Below are 13,606 nucleotides of genomic sequence, written 5' to 3'. Positions count from 1 at the left end.
CTTCTGAAGAACCCAAAATGACACTTCAGCACAAATCCAAAAAATAAAGAAATAGCCATCAAAAGATTGAATTAAATAATTTACATTATTAATCTTCATTATGGAAATTGCTTTTGACCAACTCCCCCCTCTACTCATACACACCTCGTAAATCTCAAATTGCAGCCATTGCATACCGAAGAAAGTCCGACCGTTTTACGGAATTGAGACAGTTGGCAAATTACTCAATCTTCAAATCTGGTATCTGCGGCTTCTAACCATGTTGCATCGGGCAACCACCCGGGCAACCACCCGGGCTTCTACTGATTCTGCGTTATTTGATCGTATTGTTAAATATGCACGGAGAGCGAGTCCGGCGCTACTCCGGCGGGGCAGTCTATAATCTTAGGCGGTTTTCTTGCTTTCGGCAGGCTCGTACGTCAAGTCGCCGGTGCCAAAGATTCTCGACTTGATGAAGTAATGCACTTGCGAAAATGGGTATGTCGTGGGGTTCTGGCCGCCATCAGTGTACCACGAGTTGCAGCCACCGAACGGCGAGCCGAAAACTGCAGTGGAAAGCTGCTTCTGTGCCGTTTCAAACCATTCGTAGTAGGCCGAGCGGCTGCAGATGACAGACTTGGATTTGCCATCCACAATAGGCTTTGCGACTTTTCCAACCCAGGCAACGGCATTCTCAATGGCTGAAACCACAGAAGAATGTCCAGTGGCAGAGTTGGGGCCGGCAAAGAAGAAAAAGTTGGGCTGGTCTCTCACCATGTGGGTCTTGTACGCACTGACACCCTCCTTCTTCCAGAGGGCCTGGACGTTAATGCCGTTTAATCCTGTCACGCTCATACCATTGTAGAAGGCCTTGGGGATAGAGTAACCGGTACAGGCGACAATGACATCCGCCTTGGCTTTCGTGCCATCCTTGAAGTAGACGGTGTCCTCGGTGATTTGTTCAATGCCGGAGTCGTTAAGCTCAATTCTTGGATTTCTGAGCAGCGGAATGTACTTGTAGTCGAAAATGAGTCTCTTGCAACCAAGCTTAAAGTCTGGGATGATCTTGTCGTAGTACTCAGGAGCGTACTTGCGGACATAACGCTTGCACAGCCATTGGTTGACGGCTCTGAGGAGTCTGGCAAATGGTCCATCGCCCTGGAACAATGGGTATCTCAACTCGGCGAACAAAGCGACAATCCAACGCAAAAGAATGAGTCCGAATCTCCAGCGTTTGAGGAGGTTGTAGGCGGAATGAAGGAATGGTGGTGGTGGAGGAGAGATCCAGTGCTTTGATCTGAACACTTGCGTCACCTTGGCTGCATCACACTCGTCAACCAAAGCAGGCACAACCTGGGCAGCTGAGGAGCCGTTACCGACAACCACAACGTTTTTGCCCTTGATTTCAACAGAATGGTCCCAAAGCGCAGAATGCATGTAGTGTCCCTTGAAATTTTCCAAGCCGGGTGCTTTGAGCTGATTAGGGTAGACCAAACCTCCGCTGCATGCAATCAAGATCTGACAGGTGTGTTCGAATCTCTGGCCCAGCTTGATGTTGGAGCCTTTGAGCAACCAGGTGCTGCTCTCCTCTTGCCAGATGGCGTCGTTCACCACGACACCCAATTGCGACTGTTTCCTGAGACCGTACTTTTCCACAACGTTTAAAAGGTACTCCTCCATCTCGTACTGTGGGGGTCTCAAGGTGGACCAGTTATCATTGAGCTCGGCGAAAATGGAGTACCACAATGCTGGAATATCGGAGGCACATCCGGGGTACGTGTTGGCCCACCAGGTTCCACCCCACTCCTCGTGCTTATCAAAAACGGTAAAATCGTCCGTTTTCCACTTGTTCTTGCACATTAAGGAAGCGGCGATACCGCCAAAACCGGCACCGACGATACCAACCTTGGATTTGGTGTGCTGCACGGGTTTGGAGGTATCCTCGTAGAAATTCACGTCTGGACCCAAAACAGCATAAGTGTCTTCGACCTTGGCTCTGTACGGAGATGGGTCTTTGTGACTGAGACGTTGGTTGTGCAAAAGCGACATGATGAAATTTCAGTTGATGGCACACTGAACAAAAAAAAAATTTGCAAAATTCTCCGGGCCTGTGCCTTCTATATATTCTCGACCCACTTGCACATGATAGAGTTCAAAGCGTACCAATGCTGACGTCGCGGTGACTGGCAACCCGGTGCAGGAGGCGTTGCGGGGGGACTCACATGAATTTGACAGGCTGAAACAGATAAATCTGGGGAAGGTTCAGGAACAGGCGTTTTTAGTGGAAAATCAAAGATTCAAAATAAGCTCTTGTGATGCAGCAGCTTCAAGCTTTTGACGGTTTTAAGTAGCGCATTATTCTCCAAGCCGCACTGCCTGGTGGTCAAGGACGTTTTCACGGCAATCACCGCATTGTCTATGGTGCACCGTTGACTTAACCCCAATCCGGAGCAAATCTTGGTTCGCATGATCCTAATTGTAGACCCGTTTTGGAAACTTAGACTACAGCCCCTTATCCTTAACTCCACTATTGTAGGCTTTGCAGCATCCGAGGGCCGATTTGCGTAGTAGTGATGCTTCGGACATGAAAGGCAAGATTCGGAGTTAGTCTGCTAGTATCTCCACCGGTTTTTTTTCGAGGACGATGCATGGAGGCTTGGATGGAGAACAAACACAGCTTTAGCGGAAAACGCAAAAAGCACAAGCATCCTCGAAGCAAGGTTGCAAAAAAAGCTCTCGCCAAATCTCGGGCCATATTGTTTCCCCTCAATCTGTCACCGTGCATCTTCAGACAGATTGGCTGATGTTTGCAGAAGTTGCATCTTCATCTCGCACATGCAAACTGTTTCTCCGTAGAACGTTCAAACCCCGGAAAGTTAATTTTTACCGGAGGTAATGTTAAATGGCTGCAGCTTGGGTGGTAGCCTCAATGCCATGCGTTGTTTAACTGTGGGGCGTATCAACGTGAAGTACATCACCACCGTTACGATCGACGAATGTAGGTAGATCTGCCAAACAAGACGGGCTGCATTGATGCGAACGTTCCAGTCCCACCTATCAACCGTACCGTATTTGTAAGAGGTGCCTGAAAAATTGTCAGGAGGTAGCCTAGCTCTGCTTAGTGTCTTCAAGCATCAGCTCCTCGTCGTAGTCGTATTCGTCCTCAGCTTCCACAAAGTACTTGGCTGCTAAAACAACGAGAGTGACCACACAGGTGATGCCAAAAACACGGTCAAACCACGTATCAAGAAACTCCGTCTCCGTGTCTGCCTCACCTTGCGGGGTCAAAGAAAGGAGTTTGTTCATCTGACGACTGAGTTCAGGCGGAAGGTTCGACTTGATCATTTGTGCAGTGGCCACAATGTAAATGGCAAGAAATTCACTAACCAATAAGTGCTTGAGCCAGGTCTTTGTTTGAGCTGTCAAGTTGGTACTAGCCGCCGGTAACACCCTAGTAAGCGTTTTCACAGTCACCAAGACGTTTTGAAACGAACAGGCAAAAAGTGACCCAGACAAGATAAAGCTCACCTGGTTGACAAGCTGCTGCTCTGGGATAGGAAGCTGTGTGAAGGTCGTCTGGATAAGCTTAGCTATGGTGATGGCCAAAGCGTCCTTCGTCTTCATGCTCTCCAGCTGCCAAAAGTACCGCGATGGGATTCTGATGAAAAGCACGCTAAGCACACGGTAGACACAGTAGAAGGAGAAAAGGAAGGAGAAGGTTGACGCCACTTTCTCAATACCCTTTTGGAGCGGCGCTCTTTCCTTGGTACGCACGAACTTCTCCACGTTTTTAGCCACATCGTCGTAGATCAGTTCCTTGAGCAGCTTGAGCGAGTCAATTTCAAGCGTCAATTCTTGATCTTCCGGTTTTTGACGGGTGAATGCTGAAAGACTGGCGAAACTCAGCACCTTGTTGAAGAGCTTCTTGCCGGATCCCCTTAGACCTTTCAACAGACGGACACCCTCCTGCTCGACTTCGTTGTAGGCGGAGCCGCTATTCTTGGATAACACGTTTTCAAGCTCCTGCTGGCGTTTCCGCAAAAGCATCTTTGTGTTGTTGTACGACTGAATGTGGTCATTGACAGAAACCTCGTTAATGACTTTACGTTCTGATCTCTTCTCCCGGGCACGTTCCCAGAACCACCTGAACGGCGTCAGGGTACTACCCACGCCCGAAAGCACTGCAGTAAACGTCACGCCCGCAAGCACGATGTCGTTGGTGATGTGTTGCATGAACGACCTCAGATCCTTATAGCCTGGTTCTTCAAGAGCATGAGCCAACGAGCCCACACGGCCCAAGATCATAAACCAGGCTCCACAGAGAAGCACCGTAAGCCCCCATTTGAACAAGGCGCCGGGCTTGTTGGTGTTCAATGGAGGAGAAAGGTCCTGGGTCACGTATAGACTGATGATAAGAAGCGGCTGCACAATTGCCACGAGAACAACAAGCAACCGAATGGACCATTGGAACAACGCCGGGTCCAATTCAATGAAATCGGTCATCTGCACCATAAGGGCAAAAGTAAGCTCGAGCGAAATGGCAATCACTATAGAGAACAACGCTCCTGCTGTTCTGTGGACATACTTCTGGCGAGCAAAAGCGTCGTGTTTGTGTGTGTAGACCTCGCCATCCTCATCATCCACGTCCACGTGCAAGAGCTTGCACCCGTGTTTGTAGTTGACCTTCTCGATCTTCTCGTTGATCCTGGCCTTGTTCTTGTACAGATTGAGGTGGGAGTTTCGAATGAGCTCGTGGTTGAATATGAATTTGTAGATCCACGCTGAAAGAAGCGGTAGTGCCACGCCAAACGGCGCTAGCTCAAATACCCCCACGATACTGATCATGATGGAAGGTGTAACAGGTGGTGGTCTGTCTCAACGTTGATACTGGTGTGCAGGTGGGACCCTGGGGTGCCTTGGACCGTCGGCTTTTCTGTGGAATGCGGGGCGTGGAGGGGCATTTGGTGTGGATTTGGGGGTTTGGATGGGAGGAGAGTGGTTTGGATGTTTTTGGCTGGGGAGATTTTGGGATTGTGGTGGAAATTGGTGGGGGTTTGGTTGGACGGTTTCACAGAGGAACGGACACTGGGGGGTGGATTGAGGTGGAGAGTGGAGGGTGGGCGATGAAGTAGGGGTTTTCAGAAATTAGGGTAGATGCTGAAATTGAAGGATTGTGAGAAAACGGGTAAAAAGTGGAGGTAAGTTCAAGTGGTCTAGCAGTGTATGGTTGCAGTTAATGGCTGCGAAATGGGTGTAGGTCAATCTAGTGGAGCAGTTCTACAGAATGGCCATTATTGCGTCAACCGCTATGTTTTCCACTCTGGAGCGATAGAATCTGGGCATAGAATCAGGGCATATTTTTCAAAATAAGAAGTCGTTGGAAGATATATCAGCCTACTGGTGTAGTCGATGGCTGCGAAATGGGTATAACCATTCATGCTACTCCAGACGAGCCAGAAAATTAAAGCAAGAAAGCTTTTCAACTAGCTTTGACAGATAATGCTATGTATAAATAAAGGGAGAATACATCATTTTGACGAACCGCCTGAAGTATGTCAGTGGTGTCATGCCCATAGTATGGGGCCCCATTTAAATCCACCTGCATACAGCAACATCAACGAAAAACGAAAAATCCTGGAACCATTCTCTTCACCTTCAGTTCTCCTAAAAACCACCACCCAAAATGCCGCAAATGCGCCTTAGTGCCGAAAAGAGGATGAGGAAGCACCTCCTCGAGCAGCTCAAAGCTCGTAAGGTCCTCGGTGCCCGCATCGCCCAGGGTTACAAGACAAAGAAGGATTTACAAGAGTTGAACTTGGCTCCTCAGGTTTTCATGTTCAAAAACCTCTTCCTGGGCCAGGTCATGTACTCTCAGGTACCAGCCTACCATCAAGATCAAATCAATGCGCTGTTCACCCGTCCCAACTGGGAGAACAGGAAACCAGCCAGAAGAAACGACCACTGGAGACTTATGGCTGTGGCCTCCTTTGCCAACTACGAATACGCCGTCGCCGCTTACAACGGGTTGTTAAAATTAAGACAAGTCAGAGACGTCCACAAGGCCAGCGAGGCCAAGCAGATGAGAAGAAAGAACGAGGACGGAAACACATGGTACTCTGGCCAGTACAGACCCACCCACCAGCAGGAAGCTGCCGCGGACTTGGCACACGTTATTGACGAGTTTGAGTTGGAAAACACAAAGATCTCCTGGGAGAACATCTGGAGAAAAGGAGATGACTCCCACTGGAGAATGGACTTGATTGAGCACGACACCTTGCCTGCGTTCACGCCCAAGTTCCAGAGTGTGGTGCTTGACGAGATGAGAAGGAAGGGTCTTGACTTTGTGAAGGAGTTGAGGAGCACGGCCGCTGAGGCCCCACAGGCCACCGAGGCCCAGGCTGAGGCCACAGCATAGACTTGTATATATTAAAGACAGCATTCGGAGGGGAAGTGTAGGTCGAGTAGGTCGTTGCTGTTTGATGGTGAAATAGACCTGTTTGATTGTGAGAAGCTTGCCAGTTCTTGGGCTTCTGTTATTGATAACTGGGGTGATGGTTGGGTATTTCAAGGTACGCTTTTGAAAGAAAGGTGAGGTAAAGTGATGACAGCCAATGATCTCAAACAGATACAACTTATTAGAAATATGGATTAATGAAGAGCAGTCTCTACCTTATCAGGAGAATAGGAATGGCATAATTAGCTAAGCTTATCCAATTTGCATCCACCATAGTATACTCACCTATTTGAATTTCATACTTCACCTGATGCTGATGGAAATCCTGGCTGGAAGGCCCTGTCTTTAGTTGTTGATATACCATCAGGGTAGGTAAATCAGGTTCTATAATACAATATTTTGCTTTGAAGCTCTCTAATATCAGATCCATCGTTTGAGGCATTCATGATTACTCTCTCTATCTGGATGTCAGGATAATTCTATCAACTTTCCCTAAAACACATACATTCAATTTAGATCACCTTCCCTGGGTGCCAGAACCACTAACAAATCCCTATCAAAACACAAATAATCCACAGAATCACAAAACGAAAAGCTCGAGCCACTTATTTTGCGACTAGGCTCACAGTCCAATAAGACGCCTCTCAGTGCTAATTAGGCGCTCCATGTAAACAACCGAAACCCACACAAAAGCGGGCGCAAATTAAGGAACCACCGACCCGCTCCACACCGCTCCACAATCCACACTTTGGGAGGAATTCAACGGTGACAAATTAGGGCTGTACTATTTAAGGGCTAGTTATATAAATTTTGTTAAAATAAAAAAAAGATGAAAATACGAAAAAAGGTAAAAAGAATCCAAATCCACTACCTCCCATTCGAGAACCGACGGTTTTTCGTATTTCGCTGCCTGCCACAGTGAGCCACGGCTGGGGCGGATTTTCGCAACCGCTGCTTCAACTGTGGCTCCCACCACAGCGACACCACGCCAAAACACGGGAACAGCGGACCACCAGGGGCAACTTTGCCGTGCAAAGTCGATGAAAATGTGCAAATTGCAGTCTTTCGGCCTCCCCAGCGCAAATTAATGGGGTTCTACGTCCCGGAAAGCTGGAACAAAACCCGTGCACCACAGCCCAGGCCGAAGTTTCGGCTGCAGCGCCGGGCGCCCAGTTGCCTAATCAGGTGACCTCCGCTGCCGACCGCTCGGGCCCGCCGCCGCACTTTTTTGCCCATTTTATATATAAGCCCTTGCGAAGAGAAAAGGTGACAGAAAAAGCGGATTTCATCGAAAAAAGAGAAAACACGGCCCACAGCGTTTGGATTTGAAACAAACGAAAAAAAAAAAAGTCTGACTTGTGGCAAAGTCAAATTATCATCATCATCCTTCAAAACGGCATTTAGCTGACCTCCTGTTCCACGGAATTGTCCTGGCTCTCGAGGACTCATCGGTCACAGCCTCTGCTATTCATATCTACAACAAGCGGATTTTGAAGGCGAGCTAGGTCATCTAAACCAAAAAAACAAAAACTTCAATCTATCCACTCGATTCCCGGAGGTCACAGCCCAGATCTCCGAAATCATAGCTCCAAACCAAAGGCGGGTTCTCATCAAACATGGACTACTACTACCGCCGGCTGATGGGCAACGGCACCGTCACGTCCAAGTTCCGTATTTCCAGCACCCCGGACGAAAAACCCCGCTTTGCTGCCTCCAAGGTGGCTCCAGTGGAAAACGGCGCAACCCACCACCCTTCCAACTGTGTTCGCTGCTACAAACTCAAGAAAAAGTGCTCGAGAACGTACCCAAAGTGCCTTTACTGTACCAAGGCGGGCTCTGAATGCGAGTACATCGACCGCAAGGTCAAGAAGCCATGCGTAGAGAAAGCGGTGGTTCCAAAGTCGGTCTCCATCGCTCTGTTGGTGCACTCTGAAGAAACAGAGCAGCCGTTTGAGAATATCGAGCTACCGCCCACGGAACAGCTGGCGTCCAAAAGCGCTATCGCAAAGAAAATCAACAACAGGGCCATCTCCAGACAGCCCTCTGCGGGTCCTCCGAACTTGCTGGACGAGTTTTTGGTGGTCAAGCCTATAGAGGACGAACTGCTTCCGCTGGCGTTCGTGCGGGCCTATTTCGCCAGTTACTCGTGGAGATACCCTGTGGTTGACCAGCGGGCTTTCAACCAGTCCTTTGAGGCAATCTCATTTAATACGGAGACCTTGGTGCCGCTAGACGTGTACTTGGTCATGGCCGTCGGATGCATCGTTTTCGACTGCAACCACGGCACCTCTCACTACAACACCATCTTCAGCGACAAGATGATCGAGTCCATCGTGGATATCATCACATACGACCCGGAAACGGATACCCAGTCCTCCACGCTACTAGTGCTTCTCTGCATCTACGCCGTCAACGCAAGCAACAGAGACTTGGCCTGGAGCATTTTGGGTTTCCTTAACCGCAGCATCATCTACAAAACCGACTTTCTCGGCACCTCCATGGGCTTTTCCAAGAACGTCTTCTGGGCTGTTCACAACCTTGATAGAGAGCTCAGCTTGATGCTCAACAAGCCTAGTCAGTTTGTTCCTGTTTCGATCATCAGACAGAGCACAGACTTTTCAGACATCGAGAGCGACGAAAACTTGGCCACCCTCATGACCAAGGCCGTGGAGCTTCACAAATTGCAAGACCGTGTGTTGTCACTCAAACTTGGTTTGCAAGCCAACACCAAGGATGCTCTTCGGCAGTTGTCGTCCGACTTGGAGTCTTGGAGGGTTTCAGTGCTGCTGGTGGTTCATAGCGAATATGCTGACCTGCCTTTGCTCACCAGAGTGATTGGCGTGGTTCACTTGGACTACTACTACTTGCTCATTGAAATTGACCAGCTTTCGTCGACTGAGTCATTCCAGTTCACGCTTCAGTTCCTTTCGAACTCGTTCAGCTTGTTGCTCAACGAACTGTCCAGCAACAAGGACGTCTCGGGCATTTCGCTCTACCTGTTCTTCTGGTTCCTGAAGTTCTTCAAGGTGATCGACTACAACTTGAACTCGCTTTTGAAGACGTTGCACAACAAGGAGGTTCCCAGAAGCGATGTGAGCCTTCGTCTCAGTGACTTCAACGGAAACTTGCAGTTGATTGTCAACCTCCTCAAGTACTTGCTTAATAGCTCTCAGAGCCCCGAACAGTACAAGCCAAAGATGACGAGCTGGGTGAAGCGTCTCACGCTTCTTAACATCAAGCTCATGGGTAGTGATATCCTCAGTGCGTCTGAGGAGCAGTACAACGACTTGCTTGCCAAGGTCGACAGCATCTTGAGCGAGTAATTTATAGATAATGAGAAACGATACACGGGGATTATTTGTGTTTGTTGTGGTGTAGAAACAGGTGTTTGGGTAAGTGCTCACTGTTGTTGAGAATCTAAGGAATGAGATATACCAGCACAAACATTGTTTGAGGAGCTAATAATGACTTCACATGGTAGTTTCGTATTTCTTTATTATCTTGAGGGCTAATAAGAAAATTTATAGTGTTTCCTTCAGGCTTTGGGCACTCTTAAACGGTAATTAATGTTTAAATGGGAATTTTACTCCTTAATGAGCCGCTTTCACCAACATTTTAAACAGTGGTATGATAGAGAAAAATTATAACAAAATATATATACAATTTAATCAGAGTAGAGAGTCACTTTTGGCTCAATAATAGCAGGTAAATACGCTGATTATCTCGCAAAATGTGTTTTGTTAGTGAGATGTTACACTTTTACACCCGTACCTCAGAACGTCAAAAGTGTTTTTTTCGCATAACCTAGGCAATTTTGTATGAGAGCACCAAAACGAGCGTAATACTGTGAAGTACTGCCTCAGATTGGGTCTTCAAGGCCATACAATGCACTATCTATCTAACATCAAAGCTAGGATAAAATTGAAAATCGAAACATTTAATCACTTTTGAATAAATAAGAAGATTCGCTGAATCCAATAAACGAAAAAAAAAAAAAAAAAAAAAGAAAAGACAGCCCAGCTTGTGCTTCATTATTCGCTTCTACAGTGGTGCTTCAATTACACCGATTAACAAGATAGCACAAGTGATTCATACACTTGCTAAGAAAAGAATACTTCTATTTTTGAAAAAAATAAATCGTCTTCAAAAACTGCCCTCCCCCATATGCCAATCATTTGGCAACCCACCACCCCAAAAACATACTACTTCAACCTCACCACCTACCCTTTAACCACCTTCCATCTATTCTAACCACCTCTGCACCGACACTCCCGTTTCCTTACTACAATTTACTTTAACACTCTACAGCAATCCCTCCTACAATCCCTAAACATCTTCACAACTTTATCACTCTAAAAATCTCTACTCACAAAAACGACAAGGCACCTCCGACGGCGGCAGCAACAACAGCGAAAAACGGCATGATCTTGCCGGAGCCAGAATCGCTGTGGTACCATGGGCTAGGGCCCGTTCCGTTGGTGCCGTTGGCAGAAGTGGACTCCGCAGCCACAGTGATGTGGTCAAGAGTGGCCGTGGAGTAGTAGTACTCGCTGTTGGTGGAGTTGATCAACAACACATCGCTCAAGAAGGTCGAGGAGTAAAGAGGAGCGGCGGTGGCGCTGGGGATGCCGTCGCTGATGGTGACAACGTGGGAACCTTCCTTCTCTCTCTTTTCCTCACCGGCAGCCTGGGCCAAGGCGATCTCGTAGTTGTCAAAGTCAAAGACGGCGTAGGCGCTTCTGAGGAAGACGTCGCCCAAAATGGCACTCTCGTTGCCGCCGTCAAGAACACCCAAGAAACAGCCCTCGCTCCAGTCGTCCAACTCGTTAGGGTATATCAAGTCCTTGAGGGGCACCTTGATGTCGATGCCGCTGAACTTGAACTTGATCTCTTCTTCGGAGTGGAGCAAGTCGCAGGAAACGTTGTACTGGTATCCCTCGTCCCAGTAGACACCGTCGGCTTTCTCCACAAGCGGGTCGATGTAGGTCTGGGGCAAGTAGGCCAAGGTGGTACCGGTATCGAGAAGTGCAACAATGTCCTGGTCCACCTCGAAGCCTTCGCCGTGGATACCGTTCAAAAGGACATTGGTTCTGATGGGGTTCTTAACGCCCAAGGCGTAGTACTCGTTGATGATGGGCAACTTGGTCAATGGGCCTTCGAACCTGGAGGTGTCGTAGCCGCCAAAAAGGACCTCACCTTTGGAAGCGTTGTTCTTGCCCAACCACACGGAATAGGCATTGGCCTTGGTGATGTCCAAGTTCTTAAGACGCAATGGCAAGTTCTCGTACTCGTACGATCTGTTGGGGTGACGAATGCTCACGGTACCCTCAAGACCAGGCAAGCCGATACCCAACACACCGATATCGGAGTCAGTGTAAGGAGCCACACCGAAGGAAAGGCTTTCGACGTTCTGACCAGCAATTTCAACGTCGTCGTTGGCCCAGTAGCCAAGCGCATACGAGTTGTCGCCGTACAAGACGTAGAAAGGCTGCTCGGTCTTGTTGGCTTTGAAAGAGTCCGAGGAGTCGGTTGCAAACGAGCCGTAGGCCGTGCAAGCCTCGGTAGCGTAGTAGTAGTTTGAGGCGTTTTCGCCCAAGGAAACCACTGGGTTGTTTGCCAATTCGAAGGAAACGAGCGAGGAGAATTGGGGGATCAACGAGTCGGCTCCGGAAATGAAGCCAGTGTAGATCTCCTCAGACGAAGTTGGCGTGGGGGCCTCCGAAACAGATTCCTCCTCCTCCTTCTCTTCAACATCCCTCTTGTAGCCAAACAATTGGGACTCCGAACATGGAGAAGTAGCGAACCAGAGGTCCGACGAACCGGTATCCACCAATACCTGGACCTCCTGCTTACCCGATCCAACTTTCAAAGTGGTCAAGTAGAAATAGGCCTCGTTCGAGATGGGCACATTCAAGGTGTCGTCTCTCTTCTGCCTGGCAGGAACCTGCCTTGCTGGAATGCGGTGGTGCTCTGCAAACTGCTGAGCTTCCTTGCCTCTAAGGATGTCAAAGTCAAGCAAAACGGTGGCCTGGGCAATGCCAGCCAACACGGGAAGAAGGTAGGCGAACTTCATGTGTGGTGAAAAATCTTAGCAAAAATCGGCCATTTTATACACTTTGTGGAGTGGCTGGTTATGCCGCATGGCAGAACGGCTCGGCTTATCTTATGGCACTTTTGGCAGCCGTGTGCATGGAGTGGCTCGCTTAAGCCCTTTCAGCTGCATGAAGCTGTCAAGGTGGATAAACAACCACACCTTTTGGAACAAAACGATGCCAATGCCAAATTAATGCAATGGAGAGAAATGGATTCAGAACAGCCAAAGTAAATTCATAATTCTCACGGCTCCGCCGCCCGGGCAGCTGGCAAATCTGTGGGAGCACGTCGGAAACGGAAATGCAATCACATCCCAAAACAGAAGGGCCACAGTTGGTGCGTTTGTGCCTCAAAATCCCAAGAGCCTATCAGGGGTCAGCATAGCCGAATACCCGGAACGGCTCTACACCTTTGTGGAAGAGATAAGGCCCAAGCGGGCAATGTGTTTGGGGCGTCGAATGCAACTTCTACAGCTTGCGTAATCTTTCAGGCACATGCCGGGAATGAGATGGACTGGCGATCACACGATAGCAGTGGAGCAGCACCCACTGCATGAGATTTTTTGCAATTGGCGGTTGCTGTGGTGTGGATGCTATTTGGAAATTTAGGGTTTGGGTTTTGTGCTACGTGGTGGAGACTTTTAGGGGGCAAGTTGGTTGTATGGTTTGTGGACATCAAATGAGTGAGGCTGTGAAGATGAAGGCTTATGGTGAAAACGGTGAGATAAGACAGACGGCCGACAGCGTCCTTCCAGAGCCTTTCAAAGCCCACTTTAGAAACATCTCCAAAAATCCAAAATGTGAAATTTCCATGAGGTGAAACTGCCATGGAGTGAAATTTCCATGAGGTGAAACTGCCATGGAGTGAAATTTCAATGGAGTGAACCATCGCTGTTGGTCCAATTTTTCACCTCATCTCCCCCACACTTTCTCAACAGCCCACTCAACGAAGCTGGAATCTACATACCACTTTTTCAAATCAACAACCCCAAATCAAAATCTCCAAATCCAAAATCCCCAAATCCAAAATCCCCAAATCCAAAACACCCCCCAACCCCCCCACCCACCCCCCCCCCCCCAA

At 48.5% G+C, this 13,606-nt stretch overlaps 5 protein-coding genes across 5 annotated transcripts; 2 read left to right on the top strand and 3 right to left on the bottom strand.

Annotated features, from left to right (window-relative positions):
- Positions 1-384: 384 nt before the first annotated feature.
- On the bottom strand, positions 385-2,028 carry C7M61_004679 (flavin-containing monooxygenase; the record flags this gene model as incomplete). The annotated part of the gene is made up of 1 exon (XM_024859996.1): positions 385-2,028. One exon carries the CDS (start codon positions 2,026-2,028, stop codon positions 385-387), a length of 1,644 nt encoding a protein of 547 aa, XP_024711746.1.
- A 1,059-nt stretch (positions 2,029-3,087) lies between these two features.
- On the bottom strand, positions 3,088-4,824 carry C7M61_004678 (uncharacterized protein; the record flags this gene model as incomplete). The annotated part of the gene is made up of 1 exon (XM_024859995.1): positions 3,088-4,824. One exon carries the CDS (start codon positions 4,822-4,824, stop codon positions 3,088-3,090), a length of 1,737 nt encoding a protein of 578 aa, XP_024711745.1.
- An 838-nt stretch (positions 4,825-5,662) lies between these two features.
- On the top strand, positions 5,663-6,394 carry C7M61_004677 (mitochondrial 54S ribosomal protein mL67; the record flags this gene model as incomplete). The annotated part of the gene is made up of 1 exon (XM_024859994.1): positions 5,663-6,394. One exon carries the CDS (start codon positions 5,663-5,665, stop codon positions 6,392-6,394), a length of 732 nt encoding a protein of 243 aa, XP_024711744.1.
- A 1,655-nt stretch (positions 6,395-8,049) lies between these two features.
- C7M61_004676 (uncharacterized protein) lies at positions 8,050-9,756 on the top strand (the record flags this gene model as incomplete). The annotated part of the gene is made up of 1 exon (XM_024859993.1): positions 8,050-9,756. The coding sequence occupies one exon, from the start codon at positions 8,050-8,052 to the stop codon at positions 9,754-9,756; it is 1,707 nt and encodes a 568-aa protein (XP_024711743.1).
- Positions 9,757-10,799: 1,043 nt separating this feature from the next.
- Positions 10,800-12,506, bottom strand: C7M61_004675 (uncharacterized protein; the record flags this gene model as incomplete). Its single annotated transcript, XM_024859992.1, has 1 exon — positions 10,800-12,506. The coding sequence occupies one exon, from the start codon at positions 12,504-12,506 to the stop codon at positions 10,800-10,802; it is 1,707 nt and encodes a 568-aa protein (XP_024711742.1).
- Positions 12,507-13,606: the final 1,100 nt, after the last annotated feature.

This window comes from Candidozyma pseudohaemuli, assembly GCF_003013735.1.
Source record: "Candidozyma pseudohaemuli strain B12108 chromosome Unknown scaffold00017, whole genome shotgun sequence".
NCBI classification, from domain to species: domain Eukaryota; kingdom Fungi; phylum Ascomycota; class Pichiomycetes; order Serinales; family Metschnikowiaceae; genus Candidozyma; species Candidozyma pseudohaemuli.
This window is presented reverse-complemented; position numbering and strand designations above follow the sequence as displayed.